Source organism: Amaranthus tricolor, chromosome 8 (genome assembly GCF_026212465.1).
Source record: "Amaranthus tricolor cultivar Red isolate AtriRed21 chromosome 8, ASM2621246v1, whole genome shotgun sequence".
Classification (NCBI taxonomy): domain Eukaryota; kingdom Viridiplantae; phylum Streptophyta; class Magnoliopsida; order Caryophyllales; family Amaranthaceae; genus Amaranthus; species Amaranthus tricolor.
Window position 1 is genome coordinate 16,706,665 of NC_080054.1, and position 25,179 is coordinate 16,731,843.

Here is a 25,179-nt window from a genome sequence, read left to right on the forward strand (position 1 = left end):
CATTCGAGTAATGGATGGATTTAATTTTTCTAAAGTAAGAAAGATCTCAGGTTTCTAAAAATTAGGGTAATAAGATCCTAACTAATGAATCAACTTCTATATAATTTGTTTGCTTATTTGCTTACGTGTACTGAATTTTCAAAGATACTTCTTGATAACTTTAATCCATATTATTAGTTTATTTCTAGCTATTTTTAATACATATGCATGAGCTTTTATAGGCCATACCTTTGATAGTGGTAGAGATTTTAAATATATACTTTGATCAATTTTGGATACCTTCACTACAAAAAAAAAAAAATATTTGAAGGACGCAATATTTTTTACATTTTATCAAAATGTCCTCACTGTTCTTAAAGTAGTAAATGATACTACTATTGATTAACCATGAATAATCTCAATTTTACGGGGTATTTACCTAGAGCAAATTCGGATAATTGAATGACCTGTTATATAGTAAGTTTTATTTTGTTTTAAAAAAAAGATAAATTAAAATAAATGTCAAAAAAATATTTTAAAAATGTCAAAATTCTTTTACAATTTTTCATGTAAATTTTAAAATTTTTTCTCTAACTTTATATTAATTTTCAATTTACTTTTTCCTAAATTACCTACTATAGTAGGTCATCCGGATACTTAAGTTTACACTAGGCAAATACCATATAAAGATCAATAGTTGAGATTATTATAAGAAAATCATAAATATGTTGGATTATTCTAGTTAATTATTCTAATTATATTAAAATAACAAAGGTTTCCCACAATCATCATTAACTAATAGGGTGCTTGGCAATTGCATGCTGGCTTTTTAATTGGCTTGTTTGACTAGTTGAAAATGTTAACTATTTTTAATTACTACTAGCTGAAAAATTTAATTATTTATAGAGATATTTGATAAATTTAAATGTTATTATTGAGTGTTTATAAGAGAAAATGAACCGTTAGTTTGCCACTAAACAAAGTTGGTTCCCGCGCTGTCGTTCATTTAGGTCGCTGAGCACTTCTCTGATTCTCACTTATTATCTGTAACTTTGTAAGGCTGTAACCATGGCGAAAGGAGAGGGGGAGCAAGGATTTCGTCATGATTTCTCACCATTTTGGACATTTATACTCTTCCCTCTCTCAATTTTGTAAAAATTATTCAATTTTCTTTTTGCCAGAGGTATCTCTCTCTTCTCAATTTCCCTCTTATTGAACCCTAAATCCCATGTTCTTTAATATTGTTGTTATCTCATCATGATTAGATTGTAAGAACCCATTCAAGTATGGTATTAAATCTGATTAAGTTTAATCTAGATTGTAGGATTTATAAGAATGTGTAATAAATAATTTAGGATTAGTTCAATTCATGTTGCGGATATAATATATGATGCATTAAGTCATCAACTAATAATGAATTGTATCAGAATTATTATCGAACTAATTGTGGTTTTTGTTAAAACCTTATTTGTATTATAGGAATTTTGTTGCAGCTTCTGAATCTACCAAAATTGCTCAACACCTCTGGATTTTCCTCCTCTTCTGCTGTTCCTTCCTCCTGAATCATTCTCATTCTTAAAACCATGGCTGATGCTCCAACGAATGACAGAGGTATTTATTTATTTGTTTATTTGAGTTGGGTTTTCGAGGTAGGTTTAACAAGGATTATATAACATTTGTTGAGGCGTAAACATTAGCATAAATTTTTGGTTGAGTTTGTTATTTGATGATCATAATTAGTAGTTTTTTTTCATTGATTTGATTCCTGGTTTGATTATTCAAGTAATTTTTAGCCATCTTTGTCCTTATTGAATGTTAGTCGTTTTATCAACTAGTAGTAGCTGGTAGCAGTTTAAACTGTCTGATTTAGCAGATGAAGATTGAATTAATGGTTTGCAGTTTGCACAATGAAGCTTGATTTAAATTTGTTATTTGAATTGGGCTGAATCATATTTTAAGTTTCTTTTTATCAATGCTTGGCGCAAGTTGCAAATCTTGGCAAGTATTGGGAAGTGTGTGTTTGAGTCCCAAATTTGCAATGTTTCCCAACAAAAAACCTCATCCTCTCAAGATTATATGATTTAAGGATATATGCTTAAACCTTTCTTTTATAACTTGTTTCGATTGAGAAAATTGGTGTTACAAGCTTGATATTGATAAATCCTCATTTCGGACAATTGAACCTTCTCGAACTATTTCTTTTTAAGAACCCAAATGATTTGTGCCAAAATAACAGAAGCAAAGAAGAATAAGAGACATTGTACGCACAATGGGTCTAAAGGGGAGGGTTCTTGAGGGATATAAATTCTTTTGTTTGGATATCAATCTTAGAGTGAAAGGATTCAGAATCAAGGGATTTGAAGAGATTAAGCCATGTTTCGAGTTAAACTTAGGTTATACTTCTTTATGTGTTGAAGAACAATTGTGAACTTGGTGTTGACTGGAATGAGATTATCCAATCACAAGAAAGACCGAGTACGACGTCTGTGAGAAGATTCTAAACCTGCATACTGAGCACAGTGTTGCTAACCCGAGGGTGTTACCCAAGAAAGCCCCTAAGGATTAAGTCAGTATTCAAAAGGCAAATAAAAGATTGTAGAGAGAAAAGTGAGTTGGGAATCTATATTGAGAAGTTGTAGTGTGATTGATAATGACTATTCATAAATGCTCTTTTGGCTTACCCTAATTGCAAATATTGAGGGTATTTATAGTGATTGAATGATGTTAGCAGATGACATCGTTAGGACAAAATATTGATTTGGGTTTTATTCAGTAGGTTTGGCCTAAGTGCATGGAGATGGTGTTGCTCGGATGTTTAGAGTTTTGGATTTCTAATTGATAGTAGCCCAATCAATTGGGGTTCCTAGCGTCATGGGTCACATTTTTATGCCCTCAAGCATTGAGCATGATGGTCCAAAAAATTCTCGAAAGGATTAAAATGCTTTGGAAATATCTAGATGTATCATGAATGTTCTAGAGGAGACTAGAACATTATGGAAACTTAATAGTTTGTTTAGAATGTTTTAATAGAGTCTTAAACACTTTAAAAGTATCATGTAAATACTAGTTGGTATATTTGTTCATTTTGGAGCTACGCTCTTTGATCAAGGGAATTTTTGAGTAAATTTACTTCAAAGAATACATTTTGGTGCATAATGAACCTGTTGTGTTGGAAGGAATGGCCGGCAAAGACAATAAGAGTGTAGTCATGATCCAGGGTGAAGAGGAAGCAGTTCAAGTAGATAGCTCTTGCTGACCTCAAAGATAAAGTGGAAGAAGTGGAGGAACAGGTCGAAAATTTAGGGAACATTGAGCCCGTTTGGACCTAATAGAAACAAGGACAAGGACGCTTAAGGATTCCTCCATTTTCGACCTAACACAGGGGTTTCAAGGCTATATGAATGAAATAGTCAAGAAACTTAGGTCGCAGATGGGGGCTATTATGGTTTCGTTTAAGTACATGCTAAAGGCAGTCCATGAGGCGATATATGCTCCCAAATGTGATATGGTTCTATGTAAACCGGCCCTAGCTGGGGGTGCCATGGTCCTAGAGGAACCAAAGGTAAAGGTCCTAGGGCCAAGTAACTTATAAGGGAAAAGGGATGACAAGGAGATAGAAAAACTTCCTTTTGAACACTTAGAGTTCTTTGACGCACTTCGTTTGGATAAAGATGCATCCAAAATAAGGACTGCCATCATGTATCTTGCGAAGGATGCTATCTATGGTGGTGAATAAGAGAGAAAGAGACCACCATGAAAACATGGAAAGAATTCAAAGTCGGCTTCAAGAAGCAAATCTACCCAGAGAATGCCAAGGAGACGGCTATGAAGAGGTTGCGTGGACCCAAACACGCCGAGATTCTCTAAGAGTACATCCGTCAGTTTTGCTCACTCATGTTGGAAGTAAATACTTGACAAAAGATGGAAAACTGATTTATTTCAAGGATGGTCTCCAATGGTGGGCCTAACAAGAGCTCAATCGGCGGAATGTTCGTACATTAGAGGAGGCCATTACAGTTGTAGAGTCCTTGCAAGAATATAACCGCAAAGATACGAGGAGGGGCCACGACAAAAGGGGATTAGTGGAGAGAAAGGTGAGGGAGTTAAGCCCCACTCTAACAAAAGCAATGACAATAGTCCCAGCAAAACATTGGAAAAGAAGAAGTTTACCACAAGGTTAGTTCCGATTGTAAACCCAGGGTAAGGGTTGTTTTTTGTACGCAGGGTCGCACTTTGCTCCAAGAATCCTAAGGAAGATAATGTAGGCCAAATAAAGGAAGATAATGAAGCTAAGGTAAGTACAATTCGTTCCAAGAATCCCCTTCTCTTATTTGTTAACGTCTCCATAAGTGGCAAAAAGTGCAAAGCCGCTCATAGATACGGGGGCCTCGCACAATATCATAGACTCGAAGGAGGCTTCAAGGCCTAGAGCTGAATTCTCTAAAGAAAAGGGACGACTTTCAACCATCAACTCGCCGCCCATCCTTATCCTTGCACAGCCCACAAAGTCCACATTAATTTGGAAGAATGGGAGGGGTCATTGATTTTAAAATCTTCTCTTTAGTCGACTTTCCGATGGTGCTTGGTCTAGAGCTCTTTGACAAAGTTATACCATTTACATTTAAGAAGGATGGGATTCATACAATTGCAAAAAAGGATGTCCCATATTCCATTTCTCTTTGCTAGGAGGATACGGAAGCCAAAATGTTGTTCGCTATTCAGTTCAAAAAGGGAGTTCAACATGGAGAGGCAATATATTTGGCCACACTCGTTGAAGAGGTACAAATGTCCATAACGATCCCAAAGGAGATAGTTTCAGTCTTGGAAGAATTCCAAGACATCATGCCTCGTTGCCCAAGAAGCTACCACCTAGGAGGGAGGTGGATCACAAGATCGAGTTGGAGCCAGGAGTAATGGCATCGTATAGGATGGCTCCACTAGAATTAGAGGAACTTTGTAAGCAATTCAAAATGCTTTTGAAAGCAAGTTTTATTCGACCATCGAAAGTCCCATATAGTTCACCAGTGTTGTTCTAGCGCAAGCATGATAGGTCACTTTGCATGAATATTATGCTTTAAACAAGGTGACTATTAAGAACAAGAATCCTATTCCTTTGGTGGCAGATATCTTTGATCAATTGGGCAAGGCTAGATACTTTACTAAGCTAGAACTAAAAGTGGGATGTTGTCAACTACGCATAGCCGAAGGAGATGAGCATAAAATGACTTGCGTCACACGTTATGGATCCATTAAATTCTTGGTGATGCCTTTTGGTCTCACGGATGCTCCAACCACATTCTACACCTTGATGAATAAAGGGGTAAGCCACATCCTGCACCTTGATGAATAAAGGATTAGGCCATATGAACAACACACAAGTCTTGTAAAAACATTCTCATAAGTAATCGAAGCAATCTTCTTATATATTTACAAGCCTTCTTTGTTAATCTACTAACTATACTTTCTAACCCACATTATTTGAGTTCAACACTTAAATCCTAGCAAGCAAACTTGGGAAGGCTTGGCTTGGCTTACGACAAGAGTGTGACCAAGCAGCCCGCATGTTAAGACTAGGGGAAGAGTCCACACATGACACTAAGCTCCAAAACAAGTCCCTTGTTTGTTTTGTTAATAACCAAATCTATCCAAAGATGAAAGATCAGAAAGGAAAATGATATGTTCTTTCCTCTCGTGTGGTAGACTTCCCCTGTTATTCTTTCTCTTCTTTTCAATTCCCTCCATTCCCCATCGTTTCCATCCTTTCCCTCCTAAATGTTTAGTCTATTAAGGTGTTAAACTTTAAAGTGATGATTGTCATTTTGCAAAGATGAGGTTTTGCCTAAGTTTGTGAAATTCAATTTTGTTATTATTTAAGCATCTATAGAGATACTGGAGCATAGTATCTAATCAAATATATGAAGTTATTTTTGAATTTGTTTATTATTTCAAGTTTTTACCTGGTGAATTTTTTCAGTGATTTCGTGTGATAATTTTCAATTAGTATACGATGCATCGTGTTGAGACAAAACAATTTGCATTGTGTACTTGAAGATGGTAAATTGGTGGCAATAGAACTCAATAAAGTGAATATTATGGTTGAATAAATGCTCTATAATGTTTTATTTATGTTTCATGACATGAAGCTGCTGAAATGAACGGCTTAGATGATGAGAAGAAGAATGCCGCTGCGGGCTCTTTCAAAAAGAAGGCAATGAGTGCTTCCAACAAGTTCAAGAGCTCATTTTCAAGGAGGAGGAGGAGCAGTAAGGTCATGTCTGTCGATTTTATTGATGTTCATGATGGTGAGGAGGCCCAGGTTGTTGAATCTCTCCGTCAGACTCTTATGTCAGAAGATCTTTTGCCTTCAAAGTTTGATGATTATCATATGATGCTCAGGTTTTAATATTTCTCCTCTTCGATAACCATATCTTCCAGTACATACTTGGTTTCTCTATTCACCTGTCATACAACTTAGGCAGTCTCCAACTGTCACTTTGAAAGCTGTTTGTCAGTTTGATGTGCATGAATTGAAGAACACGCTGCACCTTGGAACTTGTGACTTCATACATTGTTTGTAAACTTAATTTTCTTGTTCTTCATTCAGCAATAAGTACCAACTTTGTTGTGTCATTTTTTGGACTAAACTCTATTTATTACATAAGGAGTGTCTGATCATTACATGTTGAGCCTTCTTCCCTAGCAGCCACAAGGGTGTGTTTAGCCCTGTTATCTAGTTTTGACCACGAATCTCAATATGAATCTATATATACAACAAGCTTTAACAAAATACCAGGCGTTTTTAGTATGGTCTTAAATTGTTGACAGATTTCTAAGGGCAAGGAAATTTGATCTTGAGAAGACAAAACAAATGTGGAGTGACATGCTGCAGTGGAGGAAGGAATTTGGTGCGGACACTATCATGGAGGTGAAAATCTATTCTACTTAAGTAGTAACTTGGTGATGATAAAAATTTTTTTTTTTGAAACCTTCTTAAAAACTAAATATTTAAAGTGTCAGTTGTTCTCTTGCTGTAGGATTTTGAGTTCAATGAGCTCAATGAAGTCATGGAGCATTATCCTCAAGGACATCATGGAGTAGATAAGGACGGTCAACCTGTTTACATAGAGCTTCTTGGCAAAGTTGATGCTACCAAGCTGATGCAAGCCACTACCATTGACAGATACATTAAGTATCATGTTATGGAATTTGAGAGGACCTTTGCAGTCAAGTTTACATCTTGCTCAATAGCTGCCAAGAAACACATAGATCAAAGTACAACCATATTGGATGTTTCTGGAGTGGTACGGAACTATTTTCTATGTGGGAAAATACTCTTTCGTTATGATTTGCTGTGAATTTAAAGTATGTTCACCACTGAGGCCTAGTTCTCTTCAACTTTTTCAAAAAACTATCCAAAAATTTTGTTTTAATCAGCAATATTCTTTCTGTTTCTAAAATTCAGTTTCATACGTGCACACGGCAAAACACTGAAGAATCTACAAACATAAAGTGTAACCTTTCATTATAACTTCAGTTCAGTAATGAAACTGGACATTTGTCATAGGGACTGAAGCAATTCAATAAAGCTGCTAGAGACCTGATTGGCCGACTTCAGAAAATTGATGGTGACAACTATCCTGAGGTACACACAATACATCATCCATTTAGTCTATTTCATTGCCTTAAACTTTTCTAGCATCAACTCTTGGTAAATATTCATATAGATTTTTAATGCTATGAGAAAATTTGTCGTTCTTTCGCAGACTCTAAATCGCATGTTCATCATTAATGCTGGTTCCGGATTTAGACTTCTGTGGAATACTGTCAAGAGTTTTCTTGACCCAAAGACCACTGCAAAGATAACAGTTCTTGGCAACAAATACCAGAGCAAGTTACTTGAAATAATAGATCCTAGGCAAGTTTTGAATTTATATTTATGATGGTTTTATTTAATATTACCCTAAGGCAACGCCTTTTGCCCCTTCTAACATGGTTCTTTAATGGCACTATTGCTTTTATATGGTTATCATCCAGTGAGCTGCCTGATTTTTTTTGGAGGCACCTGCACTTGCGCAGACAATGGAGGTTGTATGCGTTCGGACAAGGGGCCATGGAAAGACCCAGAAATTTTACAGGTCACCTTTCGTTTTTCCTTTTTTTTTTCTGTTGCCCAATCATTTATCGATGCTGTTACTACAACTATGACTTTATTGTTTGTTTACCTGGACAAGATGCACTCCTCGGCCCTTATTTAACCAAGTTATGCTCGGTAAAGAATATGATTACATATCTCAAGGAAATATTGTGAATGTTGGGTACATGGGGAGTGTATTGGGGAGAATGAATGGAGATAGCGAGTCTAATTAGGGAGTAGGGGTGAGATATATATCGAAGTGATGCATAAATGTTGTTCCTCACATATAGTGATCGGCAGACAGAAATTTGAGATTTTCTCTTTGTTTAGTTGTGAATTCAACTTGGGAAACCTTAATCTAAACTTAACAACCCTTATTTTTCCTGCAATTTTTCATTTTAAGGTGTATAGAACAAAGCACATTTCTTTGACATGATTCCAGTTCATAAGCAGTGCTCAGCTCTTTAAGGTTTAAAGAACGAATTTCATTGAATTTTCATTCTTTGACATGAGTTTATTCATACACAGTGCTCTAAAACTTTGTTGTTTATGGTGTAAAGAACCAAGCGCGTTGCTCTTTGATTCTTTGACATGTCTGAACATCTGCTTTTAAGGTGTATAGAACAAGTGCATTGTAATATTTTGATTTTTTGACATGAATCCAGTTCATAAACAGTGCTATACTTAATCCTTTTGATCTACAGAAGATTCAGAATTTTGGAGTAATATGTAAGCAAATTGGGAACAACCACAAGTGTGAGGAGAAGACAATAATAGTTGATGATTTGTCCAAGAAGGTCTGACATTTTTATCCTGAAGTTTCATTCTGAAATTCCCTGTTCTTCTGCCACCACAGGTTTCTATAAGTCTAGCAATGAGGAATGACAATATTATTTGTTGATATTGTATCATAGGTGGTACAGGATGATGAAGAAGCCCCAAAACCTAATGTTGATCATCAACAACTTCCTCCCATTAGTGAAGAAGTATAAACATGGTTCTTTAATGGCACTCTGTTTCTTTTATATTATAAGTTTATTGTTTATTGATCTATCCAGTTTGCAATGCCTGCTAGGAGTCTAGTAAAGCAGTGAGCCCTAACAGCTTAGTTCCTGTGGCTACTAAACCTGTAATAGATAATAATGCTTGGCATAAGATGAGTAATAATGACAAATATGCTCTTGTTAAAGGTACTAGCTCCTAATCTCCCTAGTTTTGACGAAATTTTTTCTGCTTCAACACAAATTGGAGGTTTCTTAGAATCAAATATGTACATTATTTGAATGTAACTACAGAACTGTAAGCTAGTGATTGTTTCCCTGAGAACCGACAACTAGTTATTACAAATGTATGTACGTACTACATAGAAAGAAAGTGGTTTTACTTCAAATCCGGTTGTAAACACATTCTACTTTGTCACTATCCCGACATCCCCAACAATAAACTCTTCTAGAACTGGGATAGTGGCATTCTGTTTATAGAGCTCTATCCTTACATTTGCAAAGAGATTTATTGATGAGCTTCGTAATCCATGGTAACCCCAACGTATTCTTCATTGTGAGTGCGATAACTGAGATTGTATTAATGAAAGAATTTAGACCAATAGTCGTTTTTCCCTAGTATTTTCACCTATATGCACTTTTTTGACATTAAGACAAGAATTATGTAGAAGACTACACTTATTTGTTCGAAATATTAGTGTCGAAAGCTTCGTACTTTTTGGAGGAAGAACCCTTTACTTAAACTCATAAGCCTTTACGTAGAGTTGATGTAGTTGTGAAATGAACTTTAGTGCCCTTTATCATATTACTATTCTATGAAAGGATCAAAGCCTAAATGTCATTTTCTGCATTTGCAGCAGCTGATTGCTACAGCTTGAACAATGGTTTCAAGCCACCAGATGGAATTAGCAATCAGATAGTGGCTGGTTTAGTGGCTTTTATTATGGGCATAGTCACAATGGTGAGATTGACTTGCAACATGCCCAAGAAGATGACGGATGTGAATTTATATGCCACCCCCATGTATTGTTATGATTCGATTGCTAAAAATCAAGGCTGTGAATCAACTGTTCCAAGTATCTCCAACGATGAATTCATGACAGTTATGAAACGCATGGCAGCCATGGAAGAGAAACTTCTGGCAATGGCTGTGAAACCTGATGCTATCACCGAGAAAGAGGAGATGCTTCAGGTTGCTTCCAATCGTGTCGATGCCCTTGAACAAGAGCTTACATCGACTAAGAAGGTATTTCAGTTCTATAATTACTATGAATTATGAGTGTCTTTCTTGGCTCATTACCAGAATGTGATGTACCTTCCTTTTTATGTTCTCCATTCAAGGCTCTGGAAGACGCCCTCGCAAAGCAAGAGGAGCTCTTAGCTTTCATGGAGAAGAAAAAGAAGAAGATGTTCGGCTGGTAGAAGAAGCTTGCTCTTTTTTTCTTTCTTATGTATTGCAATCACACTGTCCCCAAATATTTGTCCCAATGCACTATCTTATGCAAGAGATTTTTTGGGGATATTCGAGACAAACATTTGGGAGTAGAAGTAGTATCTCCAAAAGGCGAAAGGCGAAAAGAAATTTGTTGTAAAACTAAGTTTCCCCCATATAGTTGGAGTTTTAGACGTTCTATTTGATTGTGATTAGAAATGCAATCACAAAGGGTTTAGGTCCATATTTGACTATTAGCTGATTTTCTTTAGTTGTTTGAGATAACAAAATGAGAAATCAGAAATTTTGGGGTTTGGTTCATTACAAGAGAAAGAAAAGGAATTATTTCACGAAGGGATAATAAATGTATTTACTACGGCATAGGAATAGAGTTTTTTTTGAAAGATTTATAGAAGTTCATAAATTGCCACTGAAAAATTATTACAAAAAGTTACCAACAAATTAGCTACCATTAATACAAATTCTAAAGAATAAAAAGGTGAAAGTTACATTGTAGATTCCAACTCCCTCAGACACATTTCCCAACCCGATTTCATCTCCCGCCCCACATATTCAACCCGCCGCAATCTGCCCATTTATCGAGTCTAGTGTGGGGGTAAATGGTAAATACTTGTAAGGTTGGCGAATGGCGACATAAGGTGAGTAATGATTATTGAGGATGATCAAAACTAAAGGTTTGGGGAATTGGGGGCTCAAAGAAATTTGAAATTAACACGATCTGATTTCTTAGTGGCGGATCAAAAAACCTTACAATTTAAAGTAATCTACGTCGATTGTTTATTCTTCAGGGTTTCTAACAACTCTTCAAGTATCCGAAAACCTCCATGTATCTGAAAAAGCAAGTACATAATAATTTCCCTTACTCTAATTCCTACGCAGCCACACCCCTTTAACACGACTCTCTGTAATTATGGCAATTGACAAGTTTTGAATATCAATACGCAGCAAAGCAAAAAACCATCGATACAAATTTTACAAAAATTCAAAACTTCAAATACCAATACATAAATTATCCAACATAACAATTCATTACCAAGACAATGCTCCCCTAAAATTGATCTAGCCTCTCTATCAACAAGATGGCTATTAGCAACAAGACTGAAAAACCCAGAGCCAGAGGCATTTACAAAAACACCCAAATCTCACAAGGTATTGAAAAATGGTATTATTGACGTAAATTGTAAGTGTAAATTTCCAGGGAAGAAATACAACTTGAGTAACCACCACGGATATAAAAGCACCTAACCATGGCTACCAATGTCGATGAAACTATTGCCATCAACATCAAGCAAGAAAAGTTTCACATGATAGTGTTAGTGGGAAATGCGACTATACATGTAGCAAGTTATTAACTTATTATTATACATTCTAATAGTTACCGTTTCCATATAATTAGTTATTTACAATTATTCACATTACTTGATGAGATTGACATAAGAGTCGAGAGCACCCACAGGCCACAGAACTGCACACAAACATGAGTACAAGGCTTTTCTGCCAGCAGCAGGCTCAATAAATATGACCCTGCAAAGAACCATAAGACGCTATTTAAATTCTGTGAATAAGAACTGCAAATAATCCATATGCTGATATGCATGTTCTTGAGCATGGCTATGATAGTATGATCAGAAGCGAGGGAGTGGAGGGCCGTGGAGATTGAATGGGTCATGTTCTCACCTCATTTCCAATATTCAGATTTGACAAGTTTGAGAAAATACATTCATATAAGTTCAAGGCTAGCCAAGTAGAGGTACAATTTACAACAATTGATTTAAGGTCAAATAAGTACAGCAAAGTGGAATTCAGTTGAGAAAGACGTACCAAATGTGAGATGGGACTTGTCATGTCCACTTTTGTTGTTTGGACCTGAACTGTTTGAGTAAATCCTTCCATTGTGCTGCCATAACAAGACATTAAAAAATGAACATTCGCATATTTGAAACAACTATTGGTGATGTGTAAGGACCCAAAACAACAAACAATATATAAGGCAGTTCTGTCTGATAATTCCACCAGCACATTCACTACTTTTCTAGGGCATCAACGTAAACCAATCAGAAACAATTTTTAGTCAACCTCCATGATTTAATTAAAGATACAAACCAACTTTCTGTGATCTCGTTTCCGAAGAAGAAAAAGTAGATTTGGTTATCCACGGAAGTTAAAATGAAAACTTCAGGCATCAAGAATGGAATTGTTCATGAAAGTTAAGGTCTTCCACATAGCCTGTCATATATCGATGGGCTGGGGCATGGTTCCATTAAGTTACATACTAGCTTTGTAATGGATTTTAATTTTGGTGGAATATCTCTTGATAAATTTAATGGACATGCTTATTCTCCTTCAACATTCTCATTTTCTTCACAAAATGCATTCCAATGCAGTACCTTTTAAAATTTGGTATTAGGTGGTAACTAAAAATTGTAAACGAAAAGCTTTTTTATGACCAAAGTTTCATTACTATGGGAATTCATGATACCGATAACCAAATGAACCGTTAAGGTAACTTTTTCGCTTTTGACTCCAGGCTATGATGAAGTAAAGTAAATGGCTTTTCATGTGAAAAGGCAAACATTTCAGCCATACTGAATTTAATGATTGGAGCAATCTTTCTCAAACTTTTGGCTGTATTGCTCAAATTTGATTTTTTTGCAGCTAATCATAATAAAAACAGCCACTAAAGTAAACATCTAATAGCCAAACAAGACCACTATGTCATTCAACACACCATGTCCTAGAGGATGAGATATTGATCCATTTACAGCAAAGAGAAAAGGGAACACATCAAAGATCACACTAATTATCAGTAAAAGATAAGTTGCTACCTGCATCATGATAACGTTCCTCAATTGCAGCAATCAGCATGTTACGTAGAAGAACAAATTCTTCACTCTCAGGACAGGGCTGCCCATCTGGTCTGCATTACAAATTAGTCGAAATCAGCAAAACAGGGCCCTTAACCAAAATCAACCTGTTCAGTTGAACTATAAATATCTGAAATACAAAAGCTCCTCAGTGATAAGGTGTACGAAAATTGACCTTGCTTATCTAGACCAGCCAGAAATTGATCATCCAGGATGTTAATTTGTCAAGCAAGCCAATATTAAGGGCCCTCTCAAAAGAAATGTGGGATCCCTCTTGGATTGCCACCAATATGTGTCTTATTAGAAGCAAAAAAGAATAGTGGATGTCATAATTATTAATGCACCTCACCTCAAGTGGGCACATAAGAAGCTTTTAAGATAGAGTGATACAAAGAATTCACCACTCAAAGAAGCTTTTCATTGGTGGAGATCTCAATGGTCATGTGGAGGCACATCATAGTAAGTTTTACAGGATGTATGAGAGCTTAGGATATGGAAGAAGAAATGACCAAGTAAAGGCCATTATGAACATTGCTCTTGTTGACTAGAGTCAACGCTTTGTTAAAGAAGCAATCAAGCAAGAGAGTCACTGGGCAACTTAACAGGAATCGAGCTAATGCCATTTAAATTGACTTCTTGCCACACAACATACTCCTAACACATGAATAATAAGATCAAAATAATAAGTGAAATTATTTGCACTTATTCCTATCACTTTAGACTCCTTTTGGTGTTTAAATGGCATATAATAAGCATATTTAGCCTCATTTATTTTACATTTCATCTTTGTAACGTTTTTAGGCAATGTGCCATTTTGTTGGATTTTGAGGTGAAAATTGAAATGGTGTTGGTGGCATTATCATATTGAAGTGATAAGAGAGTGAAGGCAAAGAGAAGATGCCTTGGACAGCTCCTATTCGATGAAGAGATGCAGAAAAGTGAAAAAGGTAGAAGCCTCCTGACGACTCGTCGTATACATGGTCTGCCAAGCATGACAAGTCGTCGCATTATCGAAGCACGAGCATTTGGATGGTGACTCGTGATGAGTCCTTGCACCTCCCAAACCTAACAGACTCGCCTTGAACCGGCTGAACTTTTGCATATGATTTTTTCATCTTCCGGCTTTTAATTCATTATTATTAATATTTCTTTTCTGTTTTAAATATAAAGACTTATTGCTTTAGGATTTTAATAAGTATTCTAGCGCTAAATTAGTATTTATTTTCCTCCATTTTAGTTTTAACCTAATAACATAGATAAAGCCTCCATTGTTGGTATTCACTCAAAAGCTTAAATGTTCAAGGTGATTCTTGATTGTTCAAGCATTCTCTAGTCTTTTTGAGTTTAATGATTGACTTTTGAAATTTATTTAACTAAGATCATTTTTGACATTTATTTGAGGTAATAATCTTTTCTTCATTGCTATTTATTTTCAGCTATTCTTTTGTTATTTTAATTTCAAGATTCAATTTGATGTTATCATTACAGGTCATGGATTATAGATTAGTTAATTTGATGTTAATATAGTGCTATTCTATCATGTTTGGTGAGTAGTCAAAAGAGTTGATGCAAAAGCATATTGGGAAACCAAGATCTTCCCCAACTCAATTTAGATTAGGGTTAAATAGTACATCACCTATGTGATCGAAAGGTTTTAGGAGAACCAATGGGATACAAAAAACAATTATAAGCACAAATATACATCATGGTAAAAAATGACAAAGTGAAGGCAAGAGTAAGAAAAAGAAATACAAGGTGGTTAGATGCAAAGAACATGCACTAGAACTTTAGTTAACCCATGAATTAGTGAGACTTCTAATCAGTGAAAAGAAACGGTTTAAGGTATAACATCAAAGATCCTAAACACCTTACCTTATAAATCAAATGGGAAATTCTACAAGACAGCAATCAAAAGTGGTTAGAATGCCGAGAATATAAAAGGGCGCATAACAAAAAAGTAAGAGTAGCCAATACGCCTATGTCAATGTGGATGTGTGGCATACGCTAAAGGATAATATTTGAAATAAAAATTATGAATGAAGTTAGGTATGGTACATATTGCTAATAAGCTAAAGGAGAATGCACTCCTTTTATTAGGGGCTTTCGTGCAAGGGTGAAAACCACCAAAAGATGTTATAGCTCATAGGACATTTAGAAGTTGGACAAATGAAAACTAAACAAGAGGTCAAGAGAGACCAAAGATGAGGAAGATGGAAAGAATAAATAAGAATAAAAAAAAATAAGGCATACGGGACCATATAGAATTAGAGAGGAATGAACAAAAGAGCAATAACTACAAAGAGCTTTTACGTTCATTTTGTTTTCATGTCGCCAACCCCATATGTTACGATTAAGGTATTGGCATTGATGTTGTATGGTAAAATGGTTCATTCAAACATGTGGACTTCTTATCAAGCTAAGTTTCTAATGACTAATGAGGTTTACAATCATGGGTGACTCATTAACAACCTCTTTGTTATTACAAGGGTAAGGTTGTATACATCCAACCCCTTCCCATCCTATTTAAACGAGAGCTACTCGGTGACATTAGGGTATTGAAATGTTGATGTCCCAATTATACACTTTAATTTCTTAGGAATGAACTATTATCAAACTTCAAAAATGATTTGAGGCAAACAAATCATTTCATACTACAATGATTGATGTAATGTTCCCTTATCTGCAAGTCCCCACCCTTCACTCTAATCCATACTCGCACAAAGCAAAGCAATAACATTCTAAAATTTTAGAAAAAGAGAAAAAAAAATCATCAAAATTAAATATATTTCAGGCACAAAGCAGCATAGCAGAAGATTAATTGGTAAGGTGACGCAGAATACTTACCTATCCATTTCTGCCAGCAAGGAGCCATCAGAGTGTGGAGGTCTAAATGGAGGATTTGATGGCTCAACAATTTTGAGTCCATCTTTGAGTGCTAAAGACTTGTTGACTTGTATTGGTGCCTAAGAGAAAAGGGAAAAATGCAAGTTATATGATAAATAGAACAAAATAACAACAACGAAAAGCTGAAATACACAGAATGTAATCATACAGTATATCAGTGTCTCATGACACAAAAAGTCCAGAAATCAACAAGTACAGAAGTAGCATCCTCTTGTTGAGACAGACAGATATTGATAGATACTTAGGTCTTAGGTAGAAGAAACTTTCAAAACTTAGAACCCACCACTGCACAGAATACGGTGGAAGTCTCGTAAACATGTGTCCAGTTTCCCTAGGATTTTGCACCTCTTTCTATATAAGTTTGTCCCACTTATTTTGCTATCTTTCTTTATTTAAAAATGGTCTCCACATTTCTCTTTTAATCTCATCCACAAGTTCATCCTCTTATAGTTTCATCCACTTATTTTTTTTTTTCATCCAGCAGTTTTTTTCTTGTTCATCTAAAACAACTCTTATAAAAGGGGTGCAAGTTCATAGGGTTAGTAAAGTTTTTAATAGTTTACAGAGAACAGAAGTCTAGTGGCATTTTAACATGCTCCATTTCTCTCACTAACCTTCATCTACTATAAAGAGGACAAAGCAAATACCTTGCATCTCACAGCAATGTTGATGGCATCTGAGGGCCGAAGATCAAAACTAAGCGACTCAGTTTGAGAATCCATCTGTAAGATGAGTAAGAAAAGCATAATCAGTCCGAGAATTGAAGAAAACTTAAAGATGGACAAAGAAAAGAGAGGAAAGCACAAGTAAATTACTTTCATGACACAAAGTTCTGCAAAATAAGCTTCTTGCACCCTCTTGGTTACTCGAACATATTTAACCTTCAACAGATAACATTAAACGGTCAAAAGTTTACACTTTTGCATTAAAACAGAAATCAACTGAATATATACAGAAGTAAACTATGTAACTCAAAATAAAAAGTGAACTTCAGAGAAATCTTTACCATGTATCCCATTGTTTCAATCATTTCCTTCACTATTTGATACACAGTTGGCCTAGCCTACCAAGATAATCCACCACAAGAAAGGATTGACATAAATGTTTATAAGACAGTATAAGAAAACTGGAGTAGCTGACAAATAGAAGTATAAAAAACGGCTGAGCAGGACTATCATACCATCTCCACATTGCGTAAAGCAGCCATCAACATTGCACTTGGCATCTCCACTGAAAAAGAATGGCAGATTCAATGTCACAAAGAACAATATAAAGGTATGATATATGTGCACAACATAAAATATAAATTCATAGAATTTACTCACAAACAATAATTGGTAGTAGTATATCACTTCCATCTTCCAGCTTCAACACAATAGCAGGGTGCGAAATATAATCAGGTGCATACCCCCCTTTGGGATGATTATATGCACATCTTAGGTATCTTCCATCCCTCATCTTAATCACAAAGCCCTCTGATCCATTTTTCACCTCAGCTAAACAGAACAATAAATAAGATTATGACAAATCACACACCACAAACCTAAGGGTTGGTCACAAATCATGTGCTATTTTTTATTTATGTGAAATTCAAATGATGTTCGTAATCAAGGGTCAATCGGTCTTCGGTAACATCCTCTTTGTATTAATTGAATAGAATAAGGCCAAGTACATTTGATCTTCCTCAACCCTATCTAGGCTGAACCCACTTAGTGGATTTGGACAATGCAATGTTGGTACTGTATACTTATATAGATTCATAAAAGATTGTTTTGAGCATAAATCCATTATTCTATTGCATCAAAAATAGACATATAATGAGTGACACATGAGAGCACAACTCTATCCTACGTATTGGATTTGGATGCAACCAAGTGAACACAAATGGGACCATTTCCTCACTGCTTCATTCCTCTTCTCCAAAAGAATCCATATAATATATAATCTACATAACGAAGAATGGTGTGTTTGAAGTTTATTTGAAACTGTGTCTCAAGTTCTCAATCTTAGTCAAAAAAACTCCTCATCTATAATAGAAAATACAAGGAAGAGATTTCAGCACAAACTATCACGTCTGACACACAAAAGTAACAATAAAGAGGAAATTTTCCTAAATTTGCTTTTGGCAATTTGAACTTTGAATTAGCATGAGCTCTGGAAATCTACATGCCTACTTTTATTTCTATGTTTGTAGCCAAACTACTACAAACAAATGTATTTCTCAGAAGACCTACCACTTGATTACAGATCTACAAATGTTGTGTGTACAGAACAATCAAAGCCAACTAGCAATATTATTTCATGATACCACTGGAAATATCATTCCTACCTCCATCCTTCTTGCCAATCGAAGTATGAAAGTATTATAAAACTCAATGTTTACGTATGTTAAATACTTGATCAAAATGAACATCAAAAGATTCTTCCCATTATTAGTCACACATGTTCACCTGCCGATGTAATCCTCATCTGCCTAAGAGCTAATTTTTTAAGAACATCACATGGCTTTCACATGTCTTTGCCTTATTACAAACTTTCATACAAAAACAAGCTATCTATAAATCCATTCACCAAAATCAGATTATTGGAGGCAATCACTTATAAAATGCGACATATATCATTGTATCAACAGTCAACACGCACTAAAATTAAATTGCAACAAGGTTTTCAAACGCGGACAATAACCAGTGATTGATTAAATTAATAAATAACACAATTAAAATCTGAAACAAGAATAGCAAACCACAAATTCAAGTTCGTCAATCATATTTAAGCAAACCAGATCATAATTATTAACGATGATAGTATGGCCATAAATTCATCAACTCAACATCAATACAAAACTGAACACAACTAAATAGTAACCATCTAAATTTCAAGTTACAGTCAACCAAAAATCAAATTGATAGAAGGTAATTAACAGAATATATCAAAAACTTTTAAATATTAAGATATGAATAAAAAGAGACAGAATAATACCAGCTTCAATGACAGTAGAGTTAACATAATCACCATCCCCGCCTTCAAAATTGCTAGTAACACTGTCACCATCATTGGGAGAACTAAAACGACACCGAATTTTGTTAGAATTTCGATTACGAGGGAAATCGCGAACCCTCACAGAAGCACCACCACCACAGTTGGTGATACTACTGCAACAACTTCGATTCAAAACCGCTGTAAGTTGAGAATTGATCAACATCGCAGTAGCAGATAGTTGTTTGGCGATCAAATTGGAGCAAAATCCAGGTTGCTTGTCAGCGATGATTCTAGACGCAATTGATGGTTGTAGTGTGGCCATAATCAGCGATTGAGGAGAGAGAAAGAGATAAATCGGTGCGGTGGATAGAGAAACTGATAAAGATGGATGGAAGAGAGAGAGAGAGAAGACTTGTAAGAGAGGGAAAATGTCAGAATGAAAGAAAGGGTGATTGAAGAAGACACTTAAACTGGAATGGATGCGGAAAGTAAGCCGGTGGGAAATATTAACAGATTGGAATGCCTTTGAAACAAAGAATTCTAGAATTGCAAATGGCAATTAATAATCAATAAACAATAATCAAAAATCAATAATTATCGAAGAAATGACTCAAAATACGTGTCATAATGTAATTAAAAATTTTCCTGCACTTTTTGTATTATTAACAGGAAAATTTTTTATATTTTACTTGATATTTATAAAAACAATTAATACATTAAAATATGTAATTTTTGTTGATTGAGAATAACTATATGTGATGATTTATTGAAATATTATATTTCCTTATATAAACCAAAAAACTAATATACATGTAAATTTTTATTTTAACTTAGATAATAAATCATCATCATTTTATGAATAAGCTATCTAATTTGACTATTTTTTCAACTAAATTCTCCCACCTATCTATCATATTGAAGACTTTTTAAATTTTATTTGTCTCAATTATCAATGATTACTATGAGTATATATTTTAATATTATTGTATAATAAATTATTTATTCACTTTAATAATGATAATATTATAACAAATATAAATATTTAATAATTAAATTCATGTTGTAAATAAATTAATTTTATAAAATAATAACATTGTTTATATCACTAAATATTTATATCATCCATAAAAAGGAGGAATTTACCTAGTTATACACCTATACCAAACAATCAAACATCAGTATATTTCAATTTGTGGAGCCATTAGCCCATTTTTATGTGCTCAATCTAAAACGTCACCCCTTTATAAAAGTGTTGTCTTCTACTACACATAATGGTCATTTAGACTAGACCGGTGGAACAAGTATGTTTCAATTTTAATCCATTTTGTTAAGATCATATGAGATTTTAAGCATATTTAACATTTTTAACTGTTTAGAGTCTTAAAGAGTTGGGGATTATAATATTAATTTACGTAGTATATATATTAAGTGCTTAAAGATACAAAATTGTTAGAAAAATATCATAATTTTTAAAAATTGCATAGAGCCCTCAAAGAATTCATCAATTTTTGCTCTGCCCCTTGTTAAAGTTAATTTTGAGACTAAGTTAGTTCGAATTATGTAATGTGGATTTGAGTCGGATTTGAGTTGACCCAATGGATCATAATTTTTATTTTTTCTATTAAAATATTTCAAAATAATAAAGTGTATTATAATATTTTGTTTTTATAGAAAAAAGACCAATATATGACTTAAAATTATAATAAAGAAATGTTGACTCAAAATAAAAAGTTGACTAAAAATGTAATGAGTTTCGTCTAAAATTGATGATGTGAAACTAAAATTAAGTAAACGAGTCAAAATGATTAGGTTTGGATCTCGGTGGAGTTTGACCCAAATTTTCCGATATTTCAGTTCAAGTCACTATCGGGTAATAAGTCGAAATTTCCGTATTATGACTCACTAATTTTTAATTGGATTTAATGCCAATGTTGAACTGTCCAATTAAAACCTTTGAAGATGTGATCAAAATAACTATGAGATGGTTATTATATAATAATTAACAACTTATCATAAATCTCATTTATCATCATCATCATATTCAGTGTATTTCCCTCATAAAAAACTATAGTCAGGGTATATTTTAGTTGCAACTCGCAAAGATTTAATTCTTGCATTAGTTCAAGCAAAAATCAATAACAACCACCGTTATTTATTTAGAATTAAATAGAAACCTGTGTACTCACATTTCCGGTGCCATGGCATGGCTTTCCGGAAAATTTGAAATCAATAAGTGAAAAAATAAAAAAAAATGAACCAAATAATCTAACTTTCAAAAAATATTCCAAAAGTAAGCGTGAAAATCTCAAATCTGTAGTTTGGAGCTATTCGCAGTTAGTAACTGCGAACAGCTCTGCTGCACAAAAACACGGATCAGCTTCCTTTTTTCCCATTTTTCCCCATTTCTCAAAACCCTACCTTCACACTCAATATTCTCCCTCTAAAACCATAGATTCAATCCATCAATTCTTGCATTCCTCTTTCAATTTGACACTTCAAAATTAGTGTGGGATACTCTAGCTTGCTCAAAGGTAAACTTATTTGTGTTTTTTTGGTATATATGTAGTTTTTTAGGGTTATAATCAAATTTACTTATTTTTTCAAATGTAGGTTACTAGTTGTTAAGTCAAGACTCTTCTTAATTACCATAAGTATTGAAGGTAATTTTTAATTATTTTTATAGCTTTATGTTGTTTTTTGAAGTAATGTTGTTGAATTCAATGTTGATAATATTATTAGAAATGTTGATGTTAATGTTGGTATTAGAAATATTATTTATGAATTTATGAATTGATTTATTATTTGGATTTTATGTGTATTATATATGTATGAACTTAGTTACATTATGGATTTTAATAATGTTTAGACCAAAAAACATTATAATCAAATGAATATAATGTACTTGTATGGGCATGAAGTTGATGATGATGTTGATTTTCTTTGTATTAATGTTGAAAATGGCATCATTTCGCGTGACTATAGTATGTTTTTGGAATGGTTGTATTCGAGAAAGTAGTGGCAAAGTTCATTATGTTGGGGGAAGACGTAAGTTGTTTGCATGCAGTTCGAACATGGATTTGAACCACTTTAAACGTTTTATATGTTCTAAGATTAGATTGGACCATACTAGAAGTACCGTAAATTTAAGCTTTAAATATGACATGAGTGGAGAATTGCTTGCCTTTCCTGTTGAGGAAGATAAGGTTATAGATGCTATGTGGGAGCATTCAAAGTCCACCCAAACTCCCTCTTTGGAGTTATACGTAGAAGAAGTACCATTTAAAAATGTAGTTGCTTCTAATCCTACTCCTACCCCTATGCCTATTTTAACTCAGGAAACTGTAAATCCCATCGTTTCTTCTGCATCTTTTACTTTTTCTCAACCCCCTACGAATCAAGTTCCAATTGATTCAATGGTTAACTTAGGAAAAACTGCTGAGACGGAACCTTGGGATGATGGAAATGAGAGTAATGAGCTCATTGACGATCCTTCTGAGGACGATGTGGATGTCGATGAGCGCTAGCAAATGACATGACCCTAGGCAACATTCCTATAATCATTCCTCCTACACCTTATGCCCTATGTCCACCTTTAGACGAGTATGAGGAGGACAACTCATGGAGGACTTGGGCTTGTGATACCACATACACCGAAGACGGAGAGTTTGAGAAGGGTATGATGTTTGATAGCAAGGAAGTGTTGTTGGAAGCTATCAGAGTGTATCATATTCGCAGAAATGTGGAGTATAGAACGGAGACCTCGAACAAAACTGTTCTTACCTTGAAGTGTAAGCAGGGTTGTTCGTGGAGACTTAGGGCTACGTTTGATTCTTATTTATCTTCATGGCGTATTGTTACGTATAAGGGTAAGCATGGTTCTTGTGTATTGGGTAGTAACACTGTTTCGGCTGGACACATTCACCTGACATCTTCTATCATTAACAATGTCATTAGAAATTGTGTTGCTAAAGACCCATTCATTAAGGTATCTGTCGTACGGCAAATGGTTAAAGATCGTTTTGGTGTGGATGTGAATTATAAGCGAGCGTGGTGTGCAAAGAAACAAGCCTTGTTGTCCATTTACGGGACCTGGGAAGGTTCTTACTCACTCCTTCCACGCTTTTTAGAAGCTTTGCAACATTTCAACCCAGGGTTAGTACTTGAGTGGTATTTTAAGGAGGACAATGACACGGGTGTATATGTGAGACCTAATATTAGGACCTTCCAACGTGTCTTTTGGGCCTTTAAACCTTGCATTGAAGGTTTCAATTATTGTAAACCTCTTATCGCCATTGACGGCACACACTTGTATGGTAAATATCGTCATACCTTATTGACTGCCATTGCCCAAGATGGTGATAAGGGAATATTTCCATTAGCCTTTGCCTTGGTAGAGAAGGAGAATATAAGTGCATAGTCGTGGTTCATGGCTTGTATTCGTAAGCATGTCACACAGAGGATGGGTTTATGCTTTATTTCTGATAGACACGCGGGTATTTTAGCAACCATGGAAGAGTCGGAGTGGCAACCACCTAATGCTTATCATAGGTTTTGCTTACGCCATTTTCTTAGCAACTTTAATCGTGCTATGGGTAATGTTCAGTTGAAGAAGTTGTTTGGTAAAACAGCTGAGTAAAGACAACAAAGTTAAGGTAATGAATGGTTTAAAGGCAATTGCGACTGCAAAACGAGAGACAATTTTCTGGATTGATGACGTGGGTGATATGTCTAAGTGGTCGTTGTGTCATGATGAAGGTCATAGGTATGGGGTTACTAACACGAACTTAGCTGAAGTTTTCAACTATGTGATAAAGGGTGTATGTTTCTTACCTTTGACAACACTTGTTGAATTCACCTTCTATCGGGTAAACGACTACTTTGTTCAAAGACGTGAACGTGCTAGCGCATGGTTACTTAGAGGACACATGTACACAGTGCATGCCACCAGGATTATCAATAGAAATACTGAGAAGGCAAATTTCCATGACATAATCAATAAAAATACCAAGATTATAGAAGAGGTGTATTCGAAGTTAAGAGTGGGAGGGGAACTAGAGGATCGTCCAATGGGGGTAAGATTCAACATGTAGACTTGAATCAAATGAAGTGCACATGTAACAAACTTGATATATACCACCTACCTTGTTCACATGTACTTTTTGTTTGCATCAAACTACACCTTTCATATGAGAGATTCGTGGATCCGTGCTATACATCTCAAAGTTATGCAAGTACCTACGAACATTACTTTATGCCAATGATCGATAAGAGGTCATGGCCGCAATACACGGGTTTTGAACTTAGACATGATCCCGATCAAATTCGAGGTAAAGGGAGGCCTAAGTCTAGGAGAATTGCCAACGAAATGGATGAGGGTAGAAAGAAACGATCTAATTGTCGTCGTTGTGGGAGCGAAGGTCACAACACTAGAACCTATAACTCAAGGTAATATGTTATATATATTATACTAGCATGATAATCTGTAACTCAAGATAATATGTTATATATATATTATACATAATTACATAATAGTAATGTTAACTAAAGCTACTGCGAACACAGCAGTAGAGGAGATGGATCCAGCAGTTCCAGGACCCCTAGATCCTAGTGTGTTGACTATCCAGTATGAGCACAGGAGTACTCCTCTTTGGGATGCCTAGGTTAGGTGTACGATAGTTGTGATTTGCATTTAGGAATCAACTTGAATTTAAGATGAGTATATAGATTCAATTAGCAATTGAGTTGTTTTTAGGGTTGGTTATTTGGGTTATTTGGTTTCTAGTATAAAATTTAGTATTTGGATATTGAAATTTCAGCTCAAAACCTGAGCATTCTGTTTTGGCCATTTTCGGGTTAGTTGTGATT

At 35.0% G+C, this 25,179-nt stretch overlaps 1 protein-coding gene and 1 pseudogene across 1 annotated transcript; one reads left to right on the plus strand and one right to left on the minus strand.

Annotated features, from left to right (window-relative positions):
- Positions 1–986: 986 nt before the first annotated feature.
- On the plus strand, positions 987–10,795 carry LOC130820652 (phosphatidylinositol/phosphatidylcholine transfer protein SFH12-like; annotated as a pseudogene).
- A 912-nt stretch (positions 10,796–11,707) lies between these two features.
- LOC130820651 (bifunctional nuclease 2-like) lies at positions 11,708–19,831 on the minus strand. The gene is made up of 10 exons (XM_057686105.1): positions 19,315–19,831; positions 17,661–17,831; positions 17,516–17,565; positions 17,342–17,398; positions 17,151–17,216; positions 16,983–17,057; positions 16,276–16,394; positions 13,393–13,484; positions 12,389–12,464; positions 11,708–12,091 (listed from the first exon to the last, which is right to left on the minus strand). Exons 1-9 carry the CDS (start codon positions 19,634–19,636, stop codon positions 12,409–12,411), a joined length of 1,008 nt encoding a protein of 335 aa, XP_057542088.1. The 5' UTR covers positions 19,637–19,831; the 3' UTR covers positions 11,708–12,091; positions 12,389–12,408.
- Between the last annotated feature and the right edge of the window lie 5,348 nt (positions 19,832–25,179).

What these genes read in the sequence shown, in the direction of transcription:
- LOC130820651 (XM_057686105.1), bottom strand. Translation starts at nt 19,636, where the DNA reads ATGGCCACACTACAACCATCAATTGCGTCTAGAATCATCGCTGACAAG. An exon ending in CTCTACTGTCATTGAAGCTG is followed by an intron (nt 17,832 to 19,314) that starts GTATTATTCTGT and finishes TGTTCTGTTTAG; the next exon opens with CTGAGGTGAAAAATGGATCA. An exon ending in CTTTACGCAATGTGGAGATG is followed by an intron (nt 17,399 to 17,515) that starts GTATGATAGTCC and finishes TTATCTTGGTAG; the next exon opens with GCTAGGCCAACTGTGTATCA.